This window comes from Mobula birostris, chromosome 10 (genome assembly GCF_030028105.1).
Source record: "Mobula birostris isolate sMobBir1 chromosome 10, sMobBir1.hap1, whole genome shotgun sequence".
Classification (NCBI taxonomy): Eukaryota; Metazoa; Chordata; class Chondrichthyes; order Myliobatiformes; family Myliobatidae; genus Mobula; species Mobula birostris.
In genome coordinates, this window is record NC_092379.1 from 63,861,064 (window position 1) to 63,880,895 (window position 19,832).

The 19,832-nt window shown below is 42.6% G+C and overlaps 1 protein-coding gene across 1 annotated transcript in view; it reads left to right on the forward strand.

Moving 5' to 3' along the window:
- Positions 1-19,832, forward strand: part of LOC140204068 (connector enhancer of kinase suppressor of ras 2) — an 807,212-nt gene that overhangs the window by 569,318 nt on the left and 218,062 nt on the right. The window contains 1 exon segment of the mRNA XM_072270362.1: positions 15,929-15,934. Coding sequence (XP_072126463.1) covers positions 15,929-15,934 — 6 coding nt within the window.

Below are 19,832 nucleotides of genomic sequence, written 5' to 3' on the forward strand. Positions count from 1 at the left end.
AGGGGAGATTTCATCAAAACATATCAAATATTGAAAGGCTTAGATAGACTGGATGTGGAGAGGATGTTTCTTATAGTGAGTGAGCCTAGGACCTGAGGACACAGTAACAGAATAGAGAGATGACCATTTAGAACAGAGATAAGGAGGAATTCCTTATTTTAAAAAATGATTTTACTGGATAAACAGGAATATAAACATCTACGAGACTGTGATACTTACCTACATTCACAAATGTAACAGGATAGTCATCATAATTGAATTTTTTTTAAAAATTGCAGATGCTGCAAATCTGAAACGAAAGTAGAAAATGCTGGAAGCACTCAGCAGGTCAGATAATACATTTGGGAAAAGAAACAGTTAACATTTCAACTCAGAACAAAATTGATCACCCTACTTGGTTTGCATTTGCGGAGTGTTTGAAACATAAATCAAAGGAAACAAAGAGAGAATTTGTTTTATATGTGGCCTCAAATCATATCAGATTGTGAAATATATCCCTAGCCTTCAAGATATTTTTCAAGTTTGACCTCCGTTATGGTGAAGGGAACTGTAGTGCCACTTCTCAGCACAGCAGCCCTACCATACAATAGGGTGATCATGTTTAGATAATCAATTTTTGAGTCTTTTTGAGGAGAAAATATCAGCTGGAATTTTTATCTGCTTCAAAATAATGCTGCTCTATAAATATCTCTTATTCCAATGTTGAATGAAAGTACTAGGATGCAAAACACCCTTTGTGATGATTAACACAAGGACAATGGAGTCACACAGCACCGAAACAGACTGTTCAGCCCAATTGGTCCATTCTAATTAAGGCGCCCATCCGAGCTGGCCTCATCTGACAACATTTGGCCCATAACCTTCTTGTCCTTTTCTATCCATATATATGTCCAAACGTCCTTTAAAAGGATGAGGTAGTAAAAAGGATTTGACATTGACTTCACGGGAGAAGCCAGAGAGTGGTAGTAGATAGTAAATCATTAATTCCCAACAGGGGGAATTAGGGGAAATAGAAGTAATTGGGGCATTCAAGATTCTTGTTGGCGGTAAGTGGCACCCTAACTTGAGCCATGAGACCCGACCGACGATTAGTAGAGCAGGCACTTCCAAAACAAAAGAGGAGGCACTGGAACACAGGAAGAACCATAGCTCTGCAGGCAGTGAGCACTCGTCACAATGTGTTTGAAACTCAAAATCTCATCCGACCTTACCAACCAAACAGACGTTATTGAGGATGCATAAACTAGTAACCAAGGTGCCCAACAGTTCCTCTGGACTCATGGCATGGAACGAGTTCATGCAACTTAACACTTGGTAAGTCAAGTACACCTCTTAACTTTCTCTACAGATCTATGGAAAATAGGTCGCGCAATGATACAACGCTGGCCGGAACCAAACGGTAAATAGAGCCAATCAGTGAACCTGCCAACCCCAAGGATTCCTCTTGAGGTGTTCAAAGTAACCTTGGGTTTATATGTGCAGTCAAGAACCATTTTGGGGGATTATGAAACCTTATGTGATTGGTCAGTCATGATAATAGCATAAAGGTAGCTTACCGATACCGACTAACATTCAGAATCCAGTTGGAATACTTGTTAATGTAATTTTCGCTGTGTGATCACCTTCATCTTCGCCTCACTGTTCCTTTGCATGCCGCAACCATCGTTCCACCTGAGTCAACTCTCTGCCATCATCAACATCCAACAGGCATTCCCAAATTGTGTTAATTTTTAATTTTAATTTAGCCACATTAATGATGGATAAATACATATGGCACAATCTCTATGAGTCTGAAGGTGGTGAAGCCTTGAATTCTAATCCTGCTAAACAGAAACTACAGAAAGTGCATCAATACAATGTTACATACCTAGAGTATGGTTTTATTCCATTCCTATCAGATCAGCAATGCCCCATGTGTCTTATTTGTAATACTGTACTGTCTAATGAAGCCATGAAACCATCAAGATTGCAGGAACACTTCCATAAAAGACACCCTGAAAAGGCTATTTATGGTATTACTCAGTTCCAAAAGATGAAAGAAGCATTTGAAGAGCTTTACACACTCAGGTCATTTGCCAAGAAAGCTAAAAATGAATTTGATAGTGGTCTCATTGCTTCTTATAACATTTCCAAAATGATAGCAAAGCGTAGAAAGTCTCATACAACTGGAGAAAGATTAATAATGCCTGCTGTAAAAGAAGTTCTCACCATTATTCCCAAAATGGATAATAGTTTTTAAAATCAATTCCTCTGAGTAATAACTCTGTATCTCATCATATTGACAAAGAGTGAAGACATTGAATATTAACTATGCACAGAACTACAAAAAGCAGAACTTGAGATACAGCTGGATGAGTCAACTGTGTAAGACAATGCAACATTGCTAATGGCATATATATGGTTTATCAAAAATGGAAAATTTTATGAAGAGATTCTCTTTTGTAAAAAGTTAAAAACAAATATAAATAGAGAATCAACCTACAATGAGCTCAAAATATATATTGAAGATAAAATATATTCTGATTAGGAACACAATTTCTTGTGCAACAGATGGAGCACCATATACAACAGTTTGCCATGCTAGCTTAGTGGCATTTATGTGAAAAGAAATTCCAAGTCTGTTTGTAATCCATTGTGTAATTCATCATCAAAATCTCACAGCCAAAAACCTCAGCCAGCAACCTTTTTCAAGCATAACTCTTGTAATAACTGCTATCAACAAAATTAAAGCTCATCCATTAAATAACAGAGTATTTTGCCAGTTATGCCAACATAACGAGGAAGAGTTTAAATGTTTGCTTCTTCACACTGAAGTGCATTGGCTGTCAAAAGGCTGCTGCTTAAAATGTTTCTTTGATGTTTTTGACACTGTGGTTAAATTTTTGATCAAAGTCAACAAGAGCTTAGAAAACAAGATTGAACTTCATTTTGAAGGTATGTACGACAAAATGAACATTCTAAATATGAAACTGCAGGGTGAGAATTTTAATTTAATCCAGGCAAAAAGTGCGGTGTCCATTTTTATAGGAAAATATGAAAAATATAAGCAAAATATTGGAGAAGAATGTTTCCACAGTTTCCTTGCATGGAAAGTATGGTACTCTCTTTCACAGACGGTGATTTGTAAGAGTACTGCTTACACCTTCAGTCACTGAAGAAGGATTTTCAGAATCGATTCAATGATTTAAATGATCTGGAAATTCCAGATTGTGTAATTAACCCATTTCTTTGCAAGGTGGAGGAACAGGAAGAGAGATTGCAAGAAGAAATTATCAACATTCAGAATGATGAAGAAGGAAAGATGTTTTCAAAAATGTCAACTTTTGTGGTATGTGGCAACACTGTCATATGAAATTTCCTGGTCTTTGGAGAAGAGCCAAACTTCTCTTCATTGCATTTTCATCCTCGTACTTTGTTGAAAGTGGCTACAGCACAGTGAACCACATATTCACAAAAAACAGAAACCTTTTGGACACTGTTACATGTGGGGACTTAAGGCTTTCACTTTCTCAACTTGAATCAGATATTTCAACTCTTGCTAAAAGCCATCAAGCTCAAGAATCACATTGAGATTGAAGCTGCTGTACAGTGCACAGGTATTGTGTAAGCTAGGTTTAAAGACAAATAAAAATTTAGAGTAGAATTATATTTCTCATGTTAGCATATGGTAGACATGTTTTTAACACTACAGGAGACCATGGAAAGTATATTGTGCCTAAGAGGGGCATTGGCAGGTATGAAGGTGCTCTAGGAGGGGCATTGGGTTAAAAAAGATTGGGAAACACTGTAGTAGATAGTTTCCTCTCTGACTGGAGGCCTGAGACCGGTGCTGTGCACGTGGATCAGTACTACGTCTATTGTTGGTTGTCATCTATATCAACAAACTGGATCAGCAAATTTGCAGATGACACCAAGATTGGGGGCATTGTGGACAGCAAGGAAGGCTATCAAAGCTTGCAGTGGGATCTGGGTGGAAGAATAGCAGATGGCTGAGTGCAGAGAATATTTACGTGGGTGTTGCCAAGACTTGAGACCTGAGTCATAGAGAAAGGTTCAATAGGTTGGGTCTTTATTCCCTGAAGCATGGGGGGATGAGGGAAGATTTGACAGAGGTACTGTATACAAAATTATGAGGGATATAGCGAGCTTTTTCCACTGAGATTGAAAGCCGCCAACAGTAGCTCGCCAGAGTCCTCTGTCACGGACCAGTCTTTCAAGGTGACCCAGGTGTAACATCTCTTCTTCATGACAGCTTCAAGGTTGCATTATCAAGCGTATTTTCACCAGCCTTCCTTAAGGTTGGCTGGCTCCATGGCTTCCATGGACTTGTGGCTTTCACCACAGGACTTCATCTATCTTCCAGTTGAAAGGCTTTCCTCTCCCAGGGATGAGGTCTTTGGAGCTTCTGTTGGCATTTCTGTAGGTCTGTTTTTTTCCCAGGATAGTGTTGCTGGTCCCGTGCTCTGCTCTCTTCCTCTCACAGCAGGGCCTGTGACTGTGCATGTGGGGTTAGAGCTCACAGGTTCAGGGTGAAAAATGAAATATTGAAGGAGAACATGAAGGGGAACTTCTTCACTCAGCGGGTGGTGAGTGTGCGGAGCGAGCTCCCAGTGGAATTGGTGGATGTAGGTTTGATTTTAATATTAAGTTTGGATAAGTATATGGATGGGGGGGAGGGTCACCGGTGTGGAGGGCCTGCTCCTGTGCTGTTGTGCTCTACATAGGAGGTGTTATTGTACCTCAACTACTTCCTCTTGCAGCTCATTGCATATACTTACCACGTTTTGGTGAAAAAATGTTACACCCCATGTTCCTCTTAAATCTTTCCCCTCTCCCCTTAACTCTTTTCCCTCTAGTTCTTGATTCCCTAATCCTGGGAAAACGATTGAGGGCATTCACCCTCTGTAGGCTCCTCATGCTCTTTAAAATCACCTTTCTGTGAAATTACCTCTCAGTCCCCTAAGCTCCAGGGAAAAAGTCCAAGCCTGTCTAACATCTCCCTACAACTCATTCCTCTAAGTCCTGGCAACATCCTTATAAATTCTTTCTGCGCTCTTCCCAGTTCAATAACATTGCCTTGGTGACATAGCAGTTAGCGTGATGCTATTACAGGTCGGGGCGTTCCTGAGTTCAGAGTTTAATTCCAGCACCATTCTGTAAGGAGTCTCTGGAAGCCCATGAAATGCATGGGTTTTCTCCGGTTTCTCCCGGTTCCTCCCACAGTCCAAAGATGTACCAGGCAGGTTAATTGGTCATTGTAAGTTGTTCCGTGATTAGGTTAGGATTAAGCAGGTTTGTCAGAGTTTGATGCGGCAGCATGGCTTATAGGACCAGAAGGGCTTATTTCACACTGTATAGCTAAATAAATAACTTTCCTCAGCGGGGTTCCCGAAACTGAACACAATGCTCCAAATGTGGTGACACCATAAGCCCCCAATGTCTATACCCTGTTCCCTGACTGATGAAGGCCAGTGTGCCAAAAGTTTTCTTCAACTCCCTGTGATTTCATATTTAGGAAACCCTGTACCTGAACCAGATCCCTTTGTTCTACAACACTTGCAGGGCCCCACGTGAATGTGTGATATTATGTAGATGCTGTAATCCAAAGCAAAGCACAAAATGCTGGAGGAACTCTAATACTGACGAAGGCTCTCAGCCTGAAACAACAACACTTTATTCCTCTCCATAGGCACTGCCTGACTTGTTGAGTTCATCCGTATCGTGTCTGTGTTGCCAAGGGCCCTAATGTTCACTAATTTGATTTGACTTTTCAAAATGCAACACTGATCTGAATTTAAATCTATTTGCCAATCCTCAGCCCATTTACTCATCTGTTCAAGGTCTTCTGTAACTTTCGTAACCTTCTTCGCTGTGCACATTATCAACGATTTCAGTGTCTTCTACGTAATTACTGTACATTCTCATCCAATCGTTGATATGGATGACAAGCAACAATGGTCTCAACACTAAGCCCAAGACATTGCACTAGTCATGGGGCTCCAGTCTAAGAAACAACCTTCCACCATCACCCTCTCCTTTCTATTATCAAGCCAACTCTGTATCCAGTTAACAAGCTCTTCCTGGACTCCATGCCATCTAACCTTCTCGAGCAGCCTACCACATAGAATCTTACTGAAGTCCATAGGCATGGTCCATATTGACCATGTCTACTGCACTGGCTTCATCAAACTCCTCGCTCACATCACATCACCAAAAAAACTTAAAGATACATGATAAATGCTGGTCTTACCTATGATAATCAGATCTTGAAAAAATAATATATAAGATAATATTTTCAAAACTGCCCATAACAGAATATAGACATATTCAACTGTCCAACCGTCAATCGGTCTTCATGCTACAAGACGGCTTTGTTGATGTCAACTTGAATGTCTTCCATGATGAGGATGTCTCCAAGTTCACAAATGGGGTCACAAAATCCGGAAGTGCATCGAGGATGTTGTCCCCTAGAAAATGGTCAGGGTCTTCCCAAATCAGAAACCCTGGATCAACCGTTCCAAACGAGCAGCACTTACTGTGTGAGACAGAGCTTACACTGCTGGTAATCAGCAAGAGCTCAAGAAATGCGGCAACAATCTGCACAAAGTCATCAAGGCAGCGAAACAATACAGGGACAAGATCCACACTCAACTCTCCACCAACAACACATGCAGTTTATAGCAAAGCCTTCACACCATCGCAGACTTCAATGTTAAATGCAGTGAAGTTTCCAACATTGCTGCCTCTCTCCCAAATAAGCTAAATCATTTTTATGCTCGATTTGATGTGGCCAACGCTGAGCCCCTGAGAAGACCTACAGCTGAAGCAACCTACAGCTTGGTCATCTCTGAGGCCGAAGTATGCAGGTGTTTCCAATAAGTGGACAGTCGCAAGGCTGTGGGACCCGACAGTATTCCAGAGCGAGTACTCAGGATGTGCTCGGCATAACTGGCAGATGTGTTTACAGACATTTTTAATCTCTCCCTCTCTCAGTGTAGAGTGTCCTCCTGCTTCAAAACATCCACCATTGTTCCTGTACATAAAAAGACCAAGGTAACATGTCTGAATGGCTGGCACTCTGTCGCACTCACCTCAATAATAAGCAAATGCTTTGCAAGGCTGGTTAAGGACTACATCTGCAGCATGCTACACCCACACTGGATCCCCTACAATCCCCTACCGACACAGCCAATTGACAGGTAACGTAAAAGCCACAGCTCTACACACCGCCCTTACACATCTGGAGAAGAAGAATACTTATGTGAGAATGCTGCTCTTGGACTACAGTTCAGCATTCAACAGTATAATTCCTTCCAGGCTTGACAAGAAGCTCAGAGACCTCGGCCTTCACCCTGCCTTGTGTAGCTGATCCTGGACTTCCTGTCAGATCGCTGGCAGTGGTAGGAGTGGGCTCCCTCACCTCTGCCCCTTTGACCCTCAACACAGGTGCCCCTCAGGACTGTGTCCTAAGCCTCCTCCTTTACTCTCTGTATACCCATAACTGTGTCGCCACCCACAGCTCTAATCCGCTAATTAAATTTACTGATGATACTACACTGATTGGCCTAGCCTCAAATAATAACAAGGCAGCAAACAGAGAAGAAGTCATCACCCTGACACAGTAGTGTCAAGAAAACAACCTCCCCCTCAATATCACAAAAACAAAGGAGCTGGTTGTGGACTACAGGAGGAATGGAGACAGGCTAACCCCTATTGACATCAATGGATCTGGGGTTGAGAGGGTGAACAGCTTTAAGTTCCTCGGCATACACATCACCGAGGATTTCACATGGTCTGTACATGCCAGACGTGTGGTGAAAAAGGTACAACAGCACTTCTTTCACCTCAGACAGTTGAAGAAGTTTGGTATGGGCCCCCAAATTCTAAGAACTTTCTACAGGGGCATCTACTTTCTACTTGAGAGCATCCTGACTGACTGCATCACTGTTTGGTATGGGAACTGTACTTCCCTCAATCGCAGGACTCTGCAGACAGCCCAGCGCATCTGTAGTTGTGAACTTCCCACTATTCAGGACATTTACAAAGACAGGTGTGGAAAAAGGGCCCGAAGGATCATTGGGGACCCAAGTCATCCCAACCTCAAACTGTTCCAGCTGCTACCATCCAGGAAACAGTACCGCAGCATAAAAGCCAGGACCAACAGGCTCCGGGACAGCTTCTTCCACCAGGCCACCAGATTGATTAATTCACACCGACGCAAATGTATTTCTATGTTATATTGACTATCCTGTTGCACATAATATTCATTATAAATTGCACATTGCACATTAGACGGAGACATGACGTAAAGATTTTTACTCCTCGTTCATGAAGGATGTAAGTAATAAAGTCACTTCAATTCAATTCAATTGTAAAATACTGTGGGAGGTGCACTGTGTGTTTTACTTCACAGTATAACATTAGATCAAAATAATTTTAAAGAAGCTCTCTTTAGCAGAAGAAAGTCGGCCAGTGGTGTAGTGGCATGCACACCGGACTTTGAAGCAAGTGGTCTCAGCATGGATGGAATCGTCAAGCTAGCAACTCAGCCTTGTAAAAAACAGACAAGTGCCAAAGACACGGCAAGTTTGTCGCCTGATGCTTCCCGGAGAAGAATAAATATATAGGCAGGTTAAGTTGATAAGTCTTTGGATATTTTCCATTGTGCACAGAATGGCCTGTTCCTGTGCTGAACTCTGCCCAGGGCCTCATGAGGGAAAAGCATGATGCAAGGGCAGATAACCAACAAGCCCAGAGATTAGCTGAAGGTAAGGACCACAACATAAATTTGAACATAATAAAATGAAAAACTTTGCAATGTAGATGATTCTTTGTAATTGTGTTTCATAATTAAATTGCTGTAACAACATGTTAGCATTAACAATCACTCAAACAGATGTTGGCTGGAGTATTGACAACAGGATGGCAACTTTCAGCATGAAGAGAGAGTATCACCTGTTCCTCTCAATGCACTTTGATAGTGCTACCTTCTAATGCCAGATGCGTGGAACCGCACTGCTGAGATCTCATGTCACACCAGCAGCTATATATAAGCACCTCACAGCATAATTCAATTAGCTCTGGTACCAATGCAGCATTGAATGTAGTCAAAGTTCTCAGGGGTTAGCGCAGACTTAATCTGATTTGATTCTAAATATAGAACTGGCAGAGCAGATGCATTGTTTCCACTTGTGGAGGAGACTAAACTATTGGCTATAAATAGAGAATTCTGTAAAAAAGATAATCACTGAGAACTACAAGAGGAAGTTCAGGAAGAAGTTTTTTTTTATTCAAAATGTGGTTCAAAGATTAACCTTTCATGGCGAGGACATTAGCATGGATGCATTTGACTAGATAATCTATAGGGGAAGGAGGAATGCTGGCTTGTGAAGTGCGATGCGAGGAGGCAAAGTTGCTGCATAAATGCTGGCCTGGATCAATAAGGCTAAATAGTAATCAAAATTTCAGTGTTATTCTGGATAACCTTGAATGCAAGAATTCATACAATGCTGTGATGTGATGTGACTGCATGACGTCATTTTAGTCATTCGCTTGGAGTACCAATCTTCAGACTATTGTTTTTTTCATGAAGCTACATTGTCTGTTGAACAGGATTCTGTGTGCAACCTTTCCATTTATATCAGTTTGGTTTCCATTCTACTCTTGCTACATCAGCTGTGCACTGTGGTCCATTCTTAATTACATTCTCTGGGCATTAGTTGATCGATGAAGTTAAGACCTGCACTAAATCAGAACCTTTCTCACTGCAAACCTCCTAAAAGCACTGAACTCAGATTACTTATTGTTTACTATAGTAGCTGTGGGTTTCTGCAAAGCTGTTCAGTCTGAGGCAGAGGTGCTGCAGCTGAGCCTCCAGTGAGCAAGTAACTCTCAAGTGAGCTGCAGTGACTGCGTACAATTATGCATCAGTCATACCCCATAATACAAACCAGTTTTTAAAGTTATCCAAAACATATTTCAGCACTGCAATAATTTTTCTCTTATTTCGAGAAACAGTGTGGATCAGACCATTCTGGCACAACAAGCCACGCCTCCCAGCGACCCACCGATTTAACCCTAGCCTAATCACAGGATTATTTACAATGTCCAATTAACCTACTAAATGGCAATACACACAAATTGTGGAGGAAAGCAGCAGGTCAAGCAGGATCAATGGAAAAGAGTAAACAGCCAATGTTTTGGGCTGAGGCCCTTCACCAGGACTGGAAAAGAAAGGACAAAGTCAGAATAAGAGGGTGGGGAAAAGGAGGAAAAATTACAAGGTGACAGGTGATAGGGGAGAAGGGGAGGGGATGAAGTAAAGAGATGTGAAGTTGATTGGTGAAAGAGATTCCATTTCACACACATCTACCCTCACCCATCCTCCCATTGCCACACCAGGAATCAAGTTCTTCTTGTCCTCACCTATCACCCACTGAGCTCCGTGTCCAGCACGTGATTCTCCATAATTTCAGCCATCTCCAAAGGGATCTCACTACCAAGCACATCTTTCCCTCTTTCCCCACTTTCCACTTTCCACAGGGACCATACAACTCCCTTGTCCATTCATCCCTCCCCACTGATCCCCTCCTAGTACCTAACCTTGCAAGTGGAACAAGTGCTACACCTCCCCTACACTCCTCCCTCACTACCATTCAGGTCCCCAAACAGTCCTTCCAGGTGAGGCGACACTTCAGCTGTGAGTCTACTAGGGTTATCTATTGTATCCTGTGCTCCGACTGCGGCCTCCTGTGTATTGGGAAGACCCAATGTAGATTAGGAGACCGCTTCGTCAAGTACCTTCACTCCATCCGCCACAAAAAGCAGGATCTCCCAGTGGCCACCCATTTCAATTCCACTTCCCATTCCCATTCCGATATGTCAATCCATGGCCTCCTCTACTGTTGCGATGAGGCCACACTCACATTGGAGGAGAAACGTCTTTTATTCCATCAGGGTAGCCTCCAATCTGATGGCATGAATGTCAATTTCTCAAACTTCTGTAATGCCCCCTCTTCACCATTCTCTATTCTCTTCCATCTCTCACCTTATCTCCTTACCTGCCCAACATCTCCCTCTGGTGCTCCTCCACCTTTTCCTTTCTACCATGGTCTTCTGTCCTCTCTTGTAAGATTCCCCCTTCTCCAGCCCTGTATCTCTTTCACCAATCAGCTTCCCTGCTCTTTATTTCAATGCCCTCGCCCTCTCTTGGTTTCACCTACCATCTGCCACCTTTTCCTTCTTCCTCCCCTCCTCTCCCTCCTTCTTACTCTGACTTCTTCCCTATCTTTCCGGTCCTGATGAAGGGTCTCGGCCCAAAACATCGACTGTTTACTCTTTCCCAGAGATGCTGCCTAACTTACAGGGTTCCTCCAGCATTTTGTCTGTGTTACTTTGGATTTCTAGCATCTGCAGATTTCCTGGTGTTTGTGAACCTACTAAGCGGTACTAAGCTGTGGGAGGAAACCAGAGCACCCAGAGGAAATCCACACGCTTCACGGAAAGGATATTACAGACAGAGGGTGCCAGAACTCCGACACCCTGGGCAGTCACTAACCTCTACGCTACTGTGGTGCCTTAGTCGACACAGCTAGTATGCACACACAGCAATCTCACAGATCGATGAACCTGGTATTTGTTGTGGTGGTTGGTGGGAGATGAATGTTGCTGACGGTACTCTGAAAGGGTGATGTGGATTCTCTTAAATTGCTTTATTATTGGTACTGTAAAAAAGCTCTGTTTTACATGTTGCCCATACAGACTCTTTCCTCACATCAGCACATCGAAAAAGGCAGTAAGTGAATAGAGTATACAGCGGTGTTACGCTTACAGCACAGGCAGGCAATAGGATGCAAGGCTATAATGATAGATAGTGAGTAAAAGAGCCCATCTTATCACATACACCATGTCCACTCAATAGTCTTATGACAGTGTGATAGAATCTGCCTTCAGTCCGGTGGTACGGTACGTTTTCAACTTCTGCCTGAAGAGAGTATGTTCAGTCTGGCTGTTGCTTACTTTGCCGAGGCAGTGAGAAACGCAGGCAGAGTCCATAGTCGGGAGTCAGGCTGATTTCTGTGGTATGCTAAGCAGTGTCCTCAGTTGCCATCCAAGGAGTGAAGCATCTGGATAGGATAGTTCTTGTGGTACATCAATAAAAATAGGTGAGGGTCAATGGGGACATGACAAATGTCTTTATCTTCTGAGGAAGCAGGTACTGGTGTACTTTCTTGGCCCTGGCATTTACATGGTTGGACTATGACAGGCTATTGGTGATGAACCTGTAGCCAACCTCGATCAACCTCAATCTCAATAGCACTGATGTAAACAGGAGCATGTGTACTGCATGTTTCCTGAAGTCAATGACCAGCTCTTTTGTCTTGCTGACATTGAAGGAAAAGCTATTGTCATGACACTATATTCCGAAGCTCTTTTCTCCTTCTTGTACTCAAACTCATTGTTATTTGAGATTCAGCCCATTACTGTGGTGACATCTGCAAGTATATGGATGGAGATCTGGCCCACCGGACAGGTCCCCGTCTTGTCTCTCATCCAGGTCAACTTGGTCTGGAAGTCCATGCCCTGGAAATTCTTTCAAAGAGTGTAAGTTTCCATACACCGCATCATAAATTGTAGCAATAATGCATTGTTAATTTGAAAATGTGCCTTGTATGATGAATCATGCAAAATTAGCATTTGACTAGTAAATGCAGAACGCACAGAAGATAAAATGGTCACTGTACATCAACCACTTGATACACTTCTTACGTAATTTCTTCATATGTATGTAGTAATATGTGAAGTGATACTTCACCTGGGTCTGAACAGAAACCATGTCTGATCAGCAGGGGAAAAATATCTTTGATTAAAGATAAAGAATAAATGACAGGTTTGCTATTGAGAATTCATATGAGTCAACAGTGCAAACTACTACAACATTTGAGCATTCTTGAGGTGAAGCCTTCTGAACAGGCTTCAGAGGTGGTGGCCTTGGACCTTCTGCACCTAGAGAGGACAGTAGGCAAAGGGCCAAGGTCTTCAGTATCCTTAAACGGAGTGGCAAAGGGAGGAGGAGGGAACTGAGCAACTGGAGGATGCCCATACCATCAGAAGGAGAGTGTGAAGCTCCACACAAACATCACTGCTGGTTAGATTTTATTTCAGATCACTGGAGCTCTGAGACAATTTCTCTACTAACTGTGTCCTTGGGGAATCATTCCTGGCAATTTGCACCCTGGGCACTCTGCCTCTCCTATTAATTTTAGTTGAGCACTTTGTAGTCACTGGATAAGGCATCTCCTGAGATGGCCATCTCTTAAATCAAGCTGTTGAAGTGATTGTTAGAAAAACAAGGTGCTGAGCCTGATGTTAAAGTGTTCCCAAGCTGAAGAGCGGACCAGTAATGGCTGGAGTCATCACTCACTTTTCCATTGAAAGCTGCAAGCATTACTGGAATGAGGACAGGGCAATTTCAGCTGGTGCACACCCTTCTTACATAATCACAGTTAGATGAAGGAAAAGCTCTCAATATTGCCTCTGTAGCACCTAATTATTCACACATGGTGCTTGTGAAAAATTCTTGAAAATCAGAAATAATAAACGGAGATTCCCATTCAGTGCCAAAAACCTCCCATTGTATCAGACTGCTTTGTCAAGTAGAGTTTATTGTCTTGGGCACAAGTACGGTCAGGTACAGGTACAGACACAATACAGAACATAAAATACACCATACCATGAAGAAAAAATACAGTGCCAAACAAGACATTAGTGCAAAAAAAAAAGCAAGTCCATGGTAGGGGAAGAGGTGGTCCATACTGGTCTATTTCTGAGGTAGGGTTGGGAAATCCAATTCCAAAAAACATATGGCTAAGTAAGAAACGGTTAGAGCAGGAATCACATCATGTTCAATATGGCAAATGGAAGAAGGTCCACAAGCAATGAGTCTGCACCCCAGCTCACTGACGTCTTCACGGACATCTCCAATACTTCACTCATCCAGGCTGCTGTCCCCACATGCTCAAAGTCAGCCACCATCATCCCTGTACCAATGAACTCTACATCTGCAGAACTAAATGACCACCACCCCATGGCACTGATGTCAATTATCATGAACTGCTTTGAACAGCTGATAATGACACATATGAAAAGCTCCATTTGTACCACATTAGACACTCACCAATATGCTTACTGACAGAACCACTCTATAACAGGGGCCAAACATGCACTTTGCCCTGACACTACTAGAAAACAAGGACACTTAACCCAGAATGGAATTACTACATAGCAAGAAGTACAAGTGATATGCTGCTTCACCTGAAAAGACTGTTTGAGACCCTGGATGGGAGGCAAAGTTCCCTCTAAGATGTGTGTGTGTGTGGTGTGTGTGTGTGTGTGTGTGTGTGTCTGCGTGCACACGCCCGCATACACATATTTGGCTACTAGCGCACAAAGGAATTTAAACCGCACACAAAAGTTTGTCACCTTCCATCTTGTTGGCATGCTAAGTATATTTCACGATTGTACACAATCACATTACCTTTTCCGGTTTCTGATGCAGACAGTGTTGACAATGTGAAGTTTGCAATGATTCATCTACAGATTTTAGAACGGTCTTATTTATACTGTTTTTATTGAAGAAATTATTCACACACGTTGTTGTCACTGGGCAAAAAATTGCACTGCATAAGATTTTTGTACACACTGGTCATTACAAATTAGAGGGAACATTAGTGGGAAGGGAGGAGGTGAAAGGAAAAATGTTCCAAATCTTGCAGTGGCAAAGGTGCTGGGCCAGGGTCATGTAAGCTCAGATATGTTATCACTGAAAAGTCCAGAGTATGTTGGAGGGAGAGATTAACATAATGCCTTACCGTCTTGGCTGTGACCTAGGAATACTTATTCCAAAACTATGTTGCAGAGCAAAACTTTCCCTCTCTTGAGTTCAGCAAAAATCTACCAGTAGCATTGGCAAGATTCAAGTCTCAATATATCGCAGACATCTCGCTGACTTTCTGTCATTATACAGGAAACTCATATACCTGCTAAGGGTGCTGCTTTGACCTTTCACGTTATGACACAGTTGTGGTTCGTTTGCAAAATGAGCCTCAGACACAATAAAATATCTGAGTAATTACCACATTTTGTGAAAATGTTGTGATACCGGAACCGATTTATATACTGCCTCACTAATGAGGTTTTTTTTCATTAAATTCTATAAATGAATGTATATTTGTGCACAAATATATGTGTGCATAGAGTTAAAATTCGAACTTGCCTAGTTCATATGCAGTTGGGAGCCAACTCTTGTGGTCTGTTGGTGCTCCAAACTGTAGAACAAGTAGCGAGAAATGTATCACTTCACAAAACATAAAATTGACTTAACCCGTGCTCAGGAATTTTAGTTCCTCATTTTTCACTGAGACACCTTCTCACCATTGTCTTCCAGCCTCAAGCAAGATGCACCCGTCTTCAAGGTGATCTTTAGCTTTAGTGGTCTGGAAAATTAGCAGTTCTTTCTCTCTCGGGGGTGAAAGCATTTCTTTGAACCCTCCTATTTAAAGGACTAGTGTTCCGACTGCTGCTTGTCCTCACTGATTAGTGACTTCTTAAAATCTGAGACCTTACATATAAACTTCATACCTTCATATATGCCTTAGATGCCTTCATACTCTCTCTGTGAAAGTCGCTCTAATTTTGCAAGTCTCAGTATTACTTATTTCGTTTTATGGAGATACAGTGCAGACCAGGCCTCTCCGGCCCCTCAAGACACCCTGCCCAGCAACCTCTGATTTAATCTGAGCCTATTCATGGGACAATTTACAGTGACTAATTAAACTACCAACCGGTACGACTTTGGACTGTGGGAGGAAACCGGAGCTGCTGAAGGAAACCCATGCGATCACGAGGAGAATGTACAAACTCCTTATAGGCAGTGGTGGGAATTGAACGCGGGTCACCTGTACTGTGGAGCGTTGTGCTCACCACTATGCTACTGTTCTTCCATCTCCCCACTGGAGTAGACAGAGTGTGCTCATGCTTTTGTCTGCAGTGCAGGTTTTGATGAAGTACTGGTCCCTTAGCCATGATTTCCTTGGTAACTTTCCGACAGGAGTGTTGTCCAAGAGAATCCTCGTGGCTCTCTCATGAATAGAGCATTTCTCCTGCAGGCACAGCTGATCACCAGCCTATCCAGCTCCTCCTGAACTCTTGCAGGTACACCTGGGGCATCCGTTGCACAGTCACAGCAATCCCCCGCAGAGACCAGCGTCCCTGGATTGGAAAATGGAGATAATAAATTCTGTGGAACATTTCTTGCTTATGTTTGAGGGAGGGAGAGTGACGTCTGTCTGTATCTATCCAGAACCTTGCCTGAGAAGATTAACTAGATGGAAGGAGCCAGCAAAATGTGTGGTGTTCTAATATGGTAAGTTTACGAATAAACTCTTTTCAGGCTTCCAGCCGGCTACAGCTATCAATTATAACTGACTTTTCAATGACAAACTCTGCCATCTTCTTCACGGATGATGCCTGGCCATGTCTAGCCCGTAGTTTGTCCCTCCTGATTGGTTGGTCCTCATCTAGTCAGGTTTCTGCTCTCCCTCCTTGTTTACAATCAAATTCCAGTTTTTCCTTTGTCTTTGTTAAAATTCTTTTTTGTCTAGCTTTATTTCAACGGCTTCCTTTACCAGGCAGTCCCAAAAGCCATTGACGCAGACTGTTGAAGTCAATCCAATGGCCACTGTGAATGCAGTGCTCTGCTACCGCCGATTTCTCTGGGTGACACCTCCTGTGCTGCCTGATACAGGTTTCCACTGTGTGTCCTGTCTGGCTGATATCTGCGGCTCCACATTCACAAGGAATCCTTTAAGTGCCAGCTCACTTGAGCCCAGGTCATTCTTGACCCGAGCCCAAGTCGTCTTTGACCCACATAAGCTGTGATTTGAGCTTCCTTATGGGTTTGTGGATCCTGGTGATCCTTCCAGAAACTGTGGAAACTTTTTGTTTTGCCGGTGGGGGGGAGGGGGGATTGTTGCTCGCCGCCGCTTACGCACAGGAGGGGGGAGCTTGGGGGGACTTTGGGGTTCTCACGTTTAACTATCGTTCATTCTTTGGGGCACTTCTCTGTTTTCGTGGATGCTTTGCAAAGAAAAAGCATATGAAAACTGCCCAGCATATTATCGGCACCCAATTGCTCACCAAACGCTGCCTGAACAGGGCGAAAAGCATTATTAGGGATGCATCTCACCTGACCCATGGACTTTTTACTCTCCTCCCATCTGGTATGCACTACAGGAGCCTCTGCTCCCGCACCAGCAGGCACAGGAAGAGCTTCTTCCCTGAGGCTATGACCCTGCTGAACCTCTCATCACAGCACTAAGCGGTATTGCATCCGTATTGTACTGTCTCAGTACTTTTATATTTGTGTGCTGTAGCGCTTTTTTTATTCGCAGTTATTTTGTAAATAACACTATTACTTGCATTTCTGGTCAGATGCTAAATGCATTTCATTGGCTTTGTATCTGTACTCAGCCCAATGGCAATAAAGTTGAATCTAATCTAATCTAATATTGTATACTTTCTCTGACATTAAATTGAACCTTTGAACCTTTGAAATATAGGGAAGATAAGTGGTAGTGACGGGTTGTTAGATTTCCTGTTTTCCTGGTTTTGACATCAGCCTTTTTAAGGGCCTGATTTATTTTCTTTACCTTGTAGCCATTCTGTAGGAACATCTTACACACGTCCAGCATCTACAGTATCTTCTTGATAGTAATCGAGAGAGGAATTCATCTGTCATCTACCATCAATATGCCTGTACTATTTGGACTATTGTGAAAGCTTGTGTCATAGTACAGGCATAGACACCTGGTGCAGATAAAGGACTGTGTTCATGCAATGCTATCAAAGATTTCACCCTCCAAATTGTAGATTTCATTGTAGCATTCAAGAGAATTGTCTATAACTTCAAATCCTTCATAGGTCCTAACTTGTTGAAGTAGTGAAATAGTTTCATTTTCACTCCTGGCCATTTCTGGCATCTCCAAGGCTGAATGCTTGAAACTGCAGTGAGCAAAACGGTTCAGTATTGTCTAGTTGATTATCTTTTGCCAACTATCAGTGACAAAAGTCATTGCTTTTTAGACACAAATACACACTATTTAAAAATCGTTCGCCCTAAGCATGGTGCTAGTTAGAATCTGCTCGGTGTCTCCTGTGGCACTTAAGTAGCAGATTTTCCCAAATAAATGAAGGGAATGCCAGCAATTTTCTCAACTTGTTTTTGTTCTTTAAGAATTGTCCCAAATAAGCGGCTGCCCGATTAACCGATGATGCAATTAACCAAAATCCACTGTACCTACACTAGAGACAATGGAGAGAAGGTTCACCTGATTGCTTCCTGAAATATGGGATGGTTTATGAGGAAATGTTAAGTACACTGTGGTCGATACGGGTTACAACTTGGAAAAGTTGAAAGGGCTGTTAAGAAAGTGTATTTGCCTTCATTATTCAAGGGATTGAGGTCAAGAGATACAAGGTGATGTTGCAGCTTTATTAAGCAGAAATGGCCAATACGAAAGGGCATAATTTTAATGTGATTGGATGAAAGTATAGGAGAATGTCAGAGATAGTATTGTTTACACAGAGAGTGGTGGGCGCGTAGAATGCCTGACAGGGGTGGTGGTTGAGGCCATTTAAGAAACTCTTAGATAGGCACATGGATGATAGTACTCAGTGCTGAGTATTTTGGATTGGATGCGGATGTTGACATTGCTTATACCGGCTTCCAGCAAAGACATGTTCCTGCTATTTTCCAATGCCATGAGATGCCTACATAGACCTAGTCTCACACACCTATTGGAGGGCAGTGATGACTATTGCCCAATGAATCATTAAGTTTAGCACCAGGTTTGAGGTCTTCATCTCGAATATCCTTTTCCTTAATCAACCAAAGACTGTACTTGTGCATTGAAAGAAATGTTGAATCTCCTCAATGATAACTACCTTCAGCAGGGCTTGCTCCAACACTTGGATGATGATAGTCTATTTACAGGGTCATTATGAACCATTATACTTGATGCAGCAGGAGTAAGGTGGTAGAGCTCCTTTGTCTTGTGGATGTTGAGTGCAAGGCCACCTTTTTGTATGCTTTAATGAAAGTATTACTGATGGCCTGCAGGTTGGCCTGTGATTGTATGCAAACATTAGCAAAATCTGTATACAACCACACAACTAGAGAGGTTTAAGTGAATTTGGTTCTGGAGTGTGATCATTACAGGTTGAACAGTTCTCCCTTAGCTCTGATGACTAGTTCCATTCTCTCTTGAAGTCTTTTGGAGATGAGGGACGACATTGCAGTAAGGAAGACTGAGAAATGTATAGGGCCAACATCACAGATTTAGTTGACACTGCCATTCCTTGTGTAGTGTTCTCAGTAATATTAGATGGACTGTTACCTGTTAATTGCCTATTACAAAATGGCTTCTCTGAAGTGTTAAGATAAAATGGTTTCTCTTACTGTTAACTGCTGAGTAAGGAGTTCTCTGTGGGAGCATGTTTGGGTTAAAACTCTCCCTGGACAAATGCCAGTTCTGCAAGATACCTGTTAGCTATGTTGGGCACATAAGCTGATGCGATGGAGTAGATACAGACCCAACTAAGATAGAAGCGGTGACTACGTGGCCAAGGCCCCAGACTGTGAGCGCTCTGCACTCATTCTTGGGGTTCTGTGGCTATTATCAGAGATTCATGAAGGGCTACACCAAAGTGAGTCATCCCTTGAACCAGCTTCTGCGTGGTTACCCTCCCTTGGGGAAGAAAAGTAAAAGGGGACG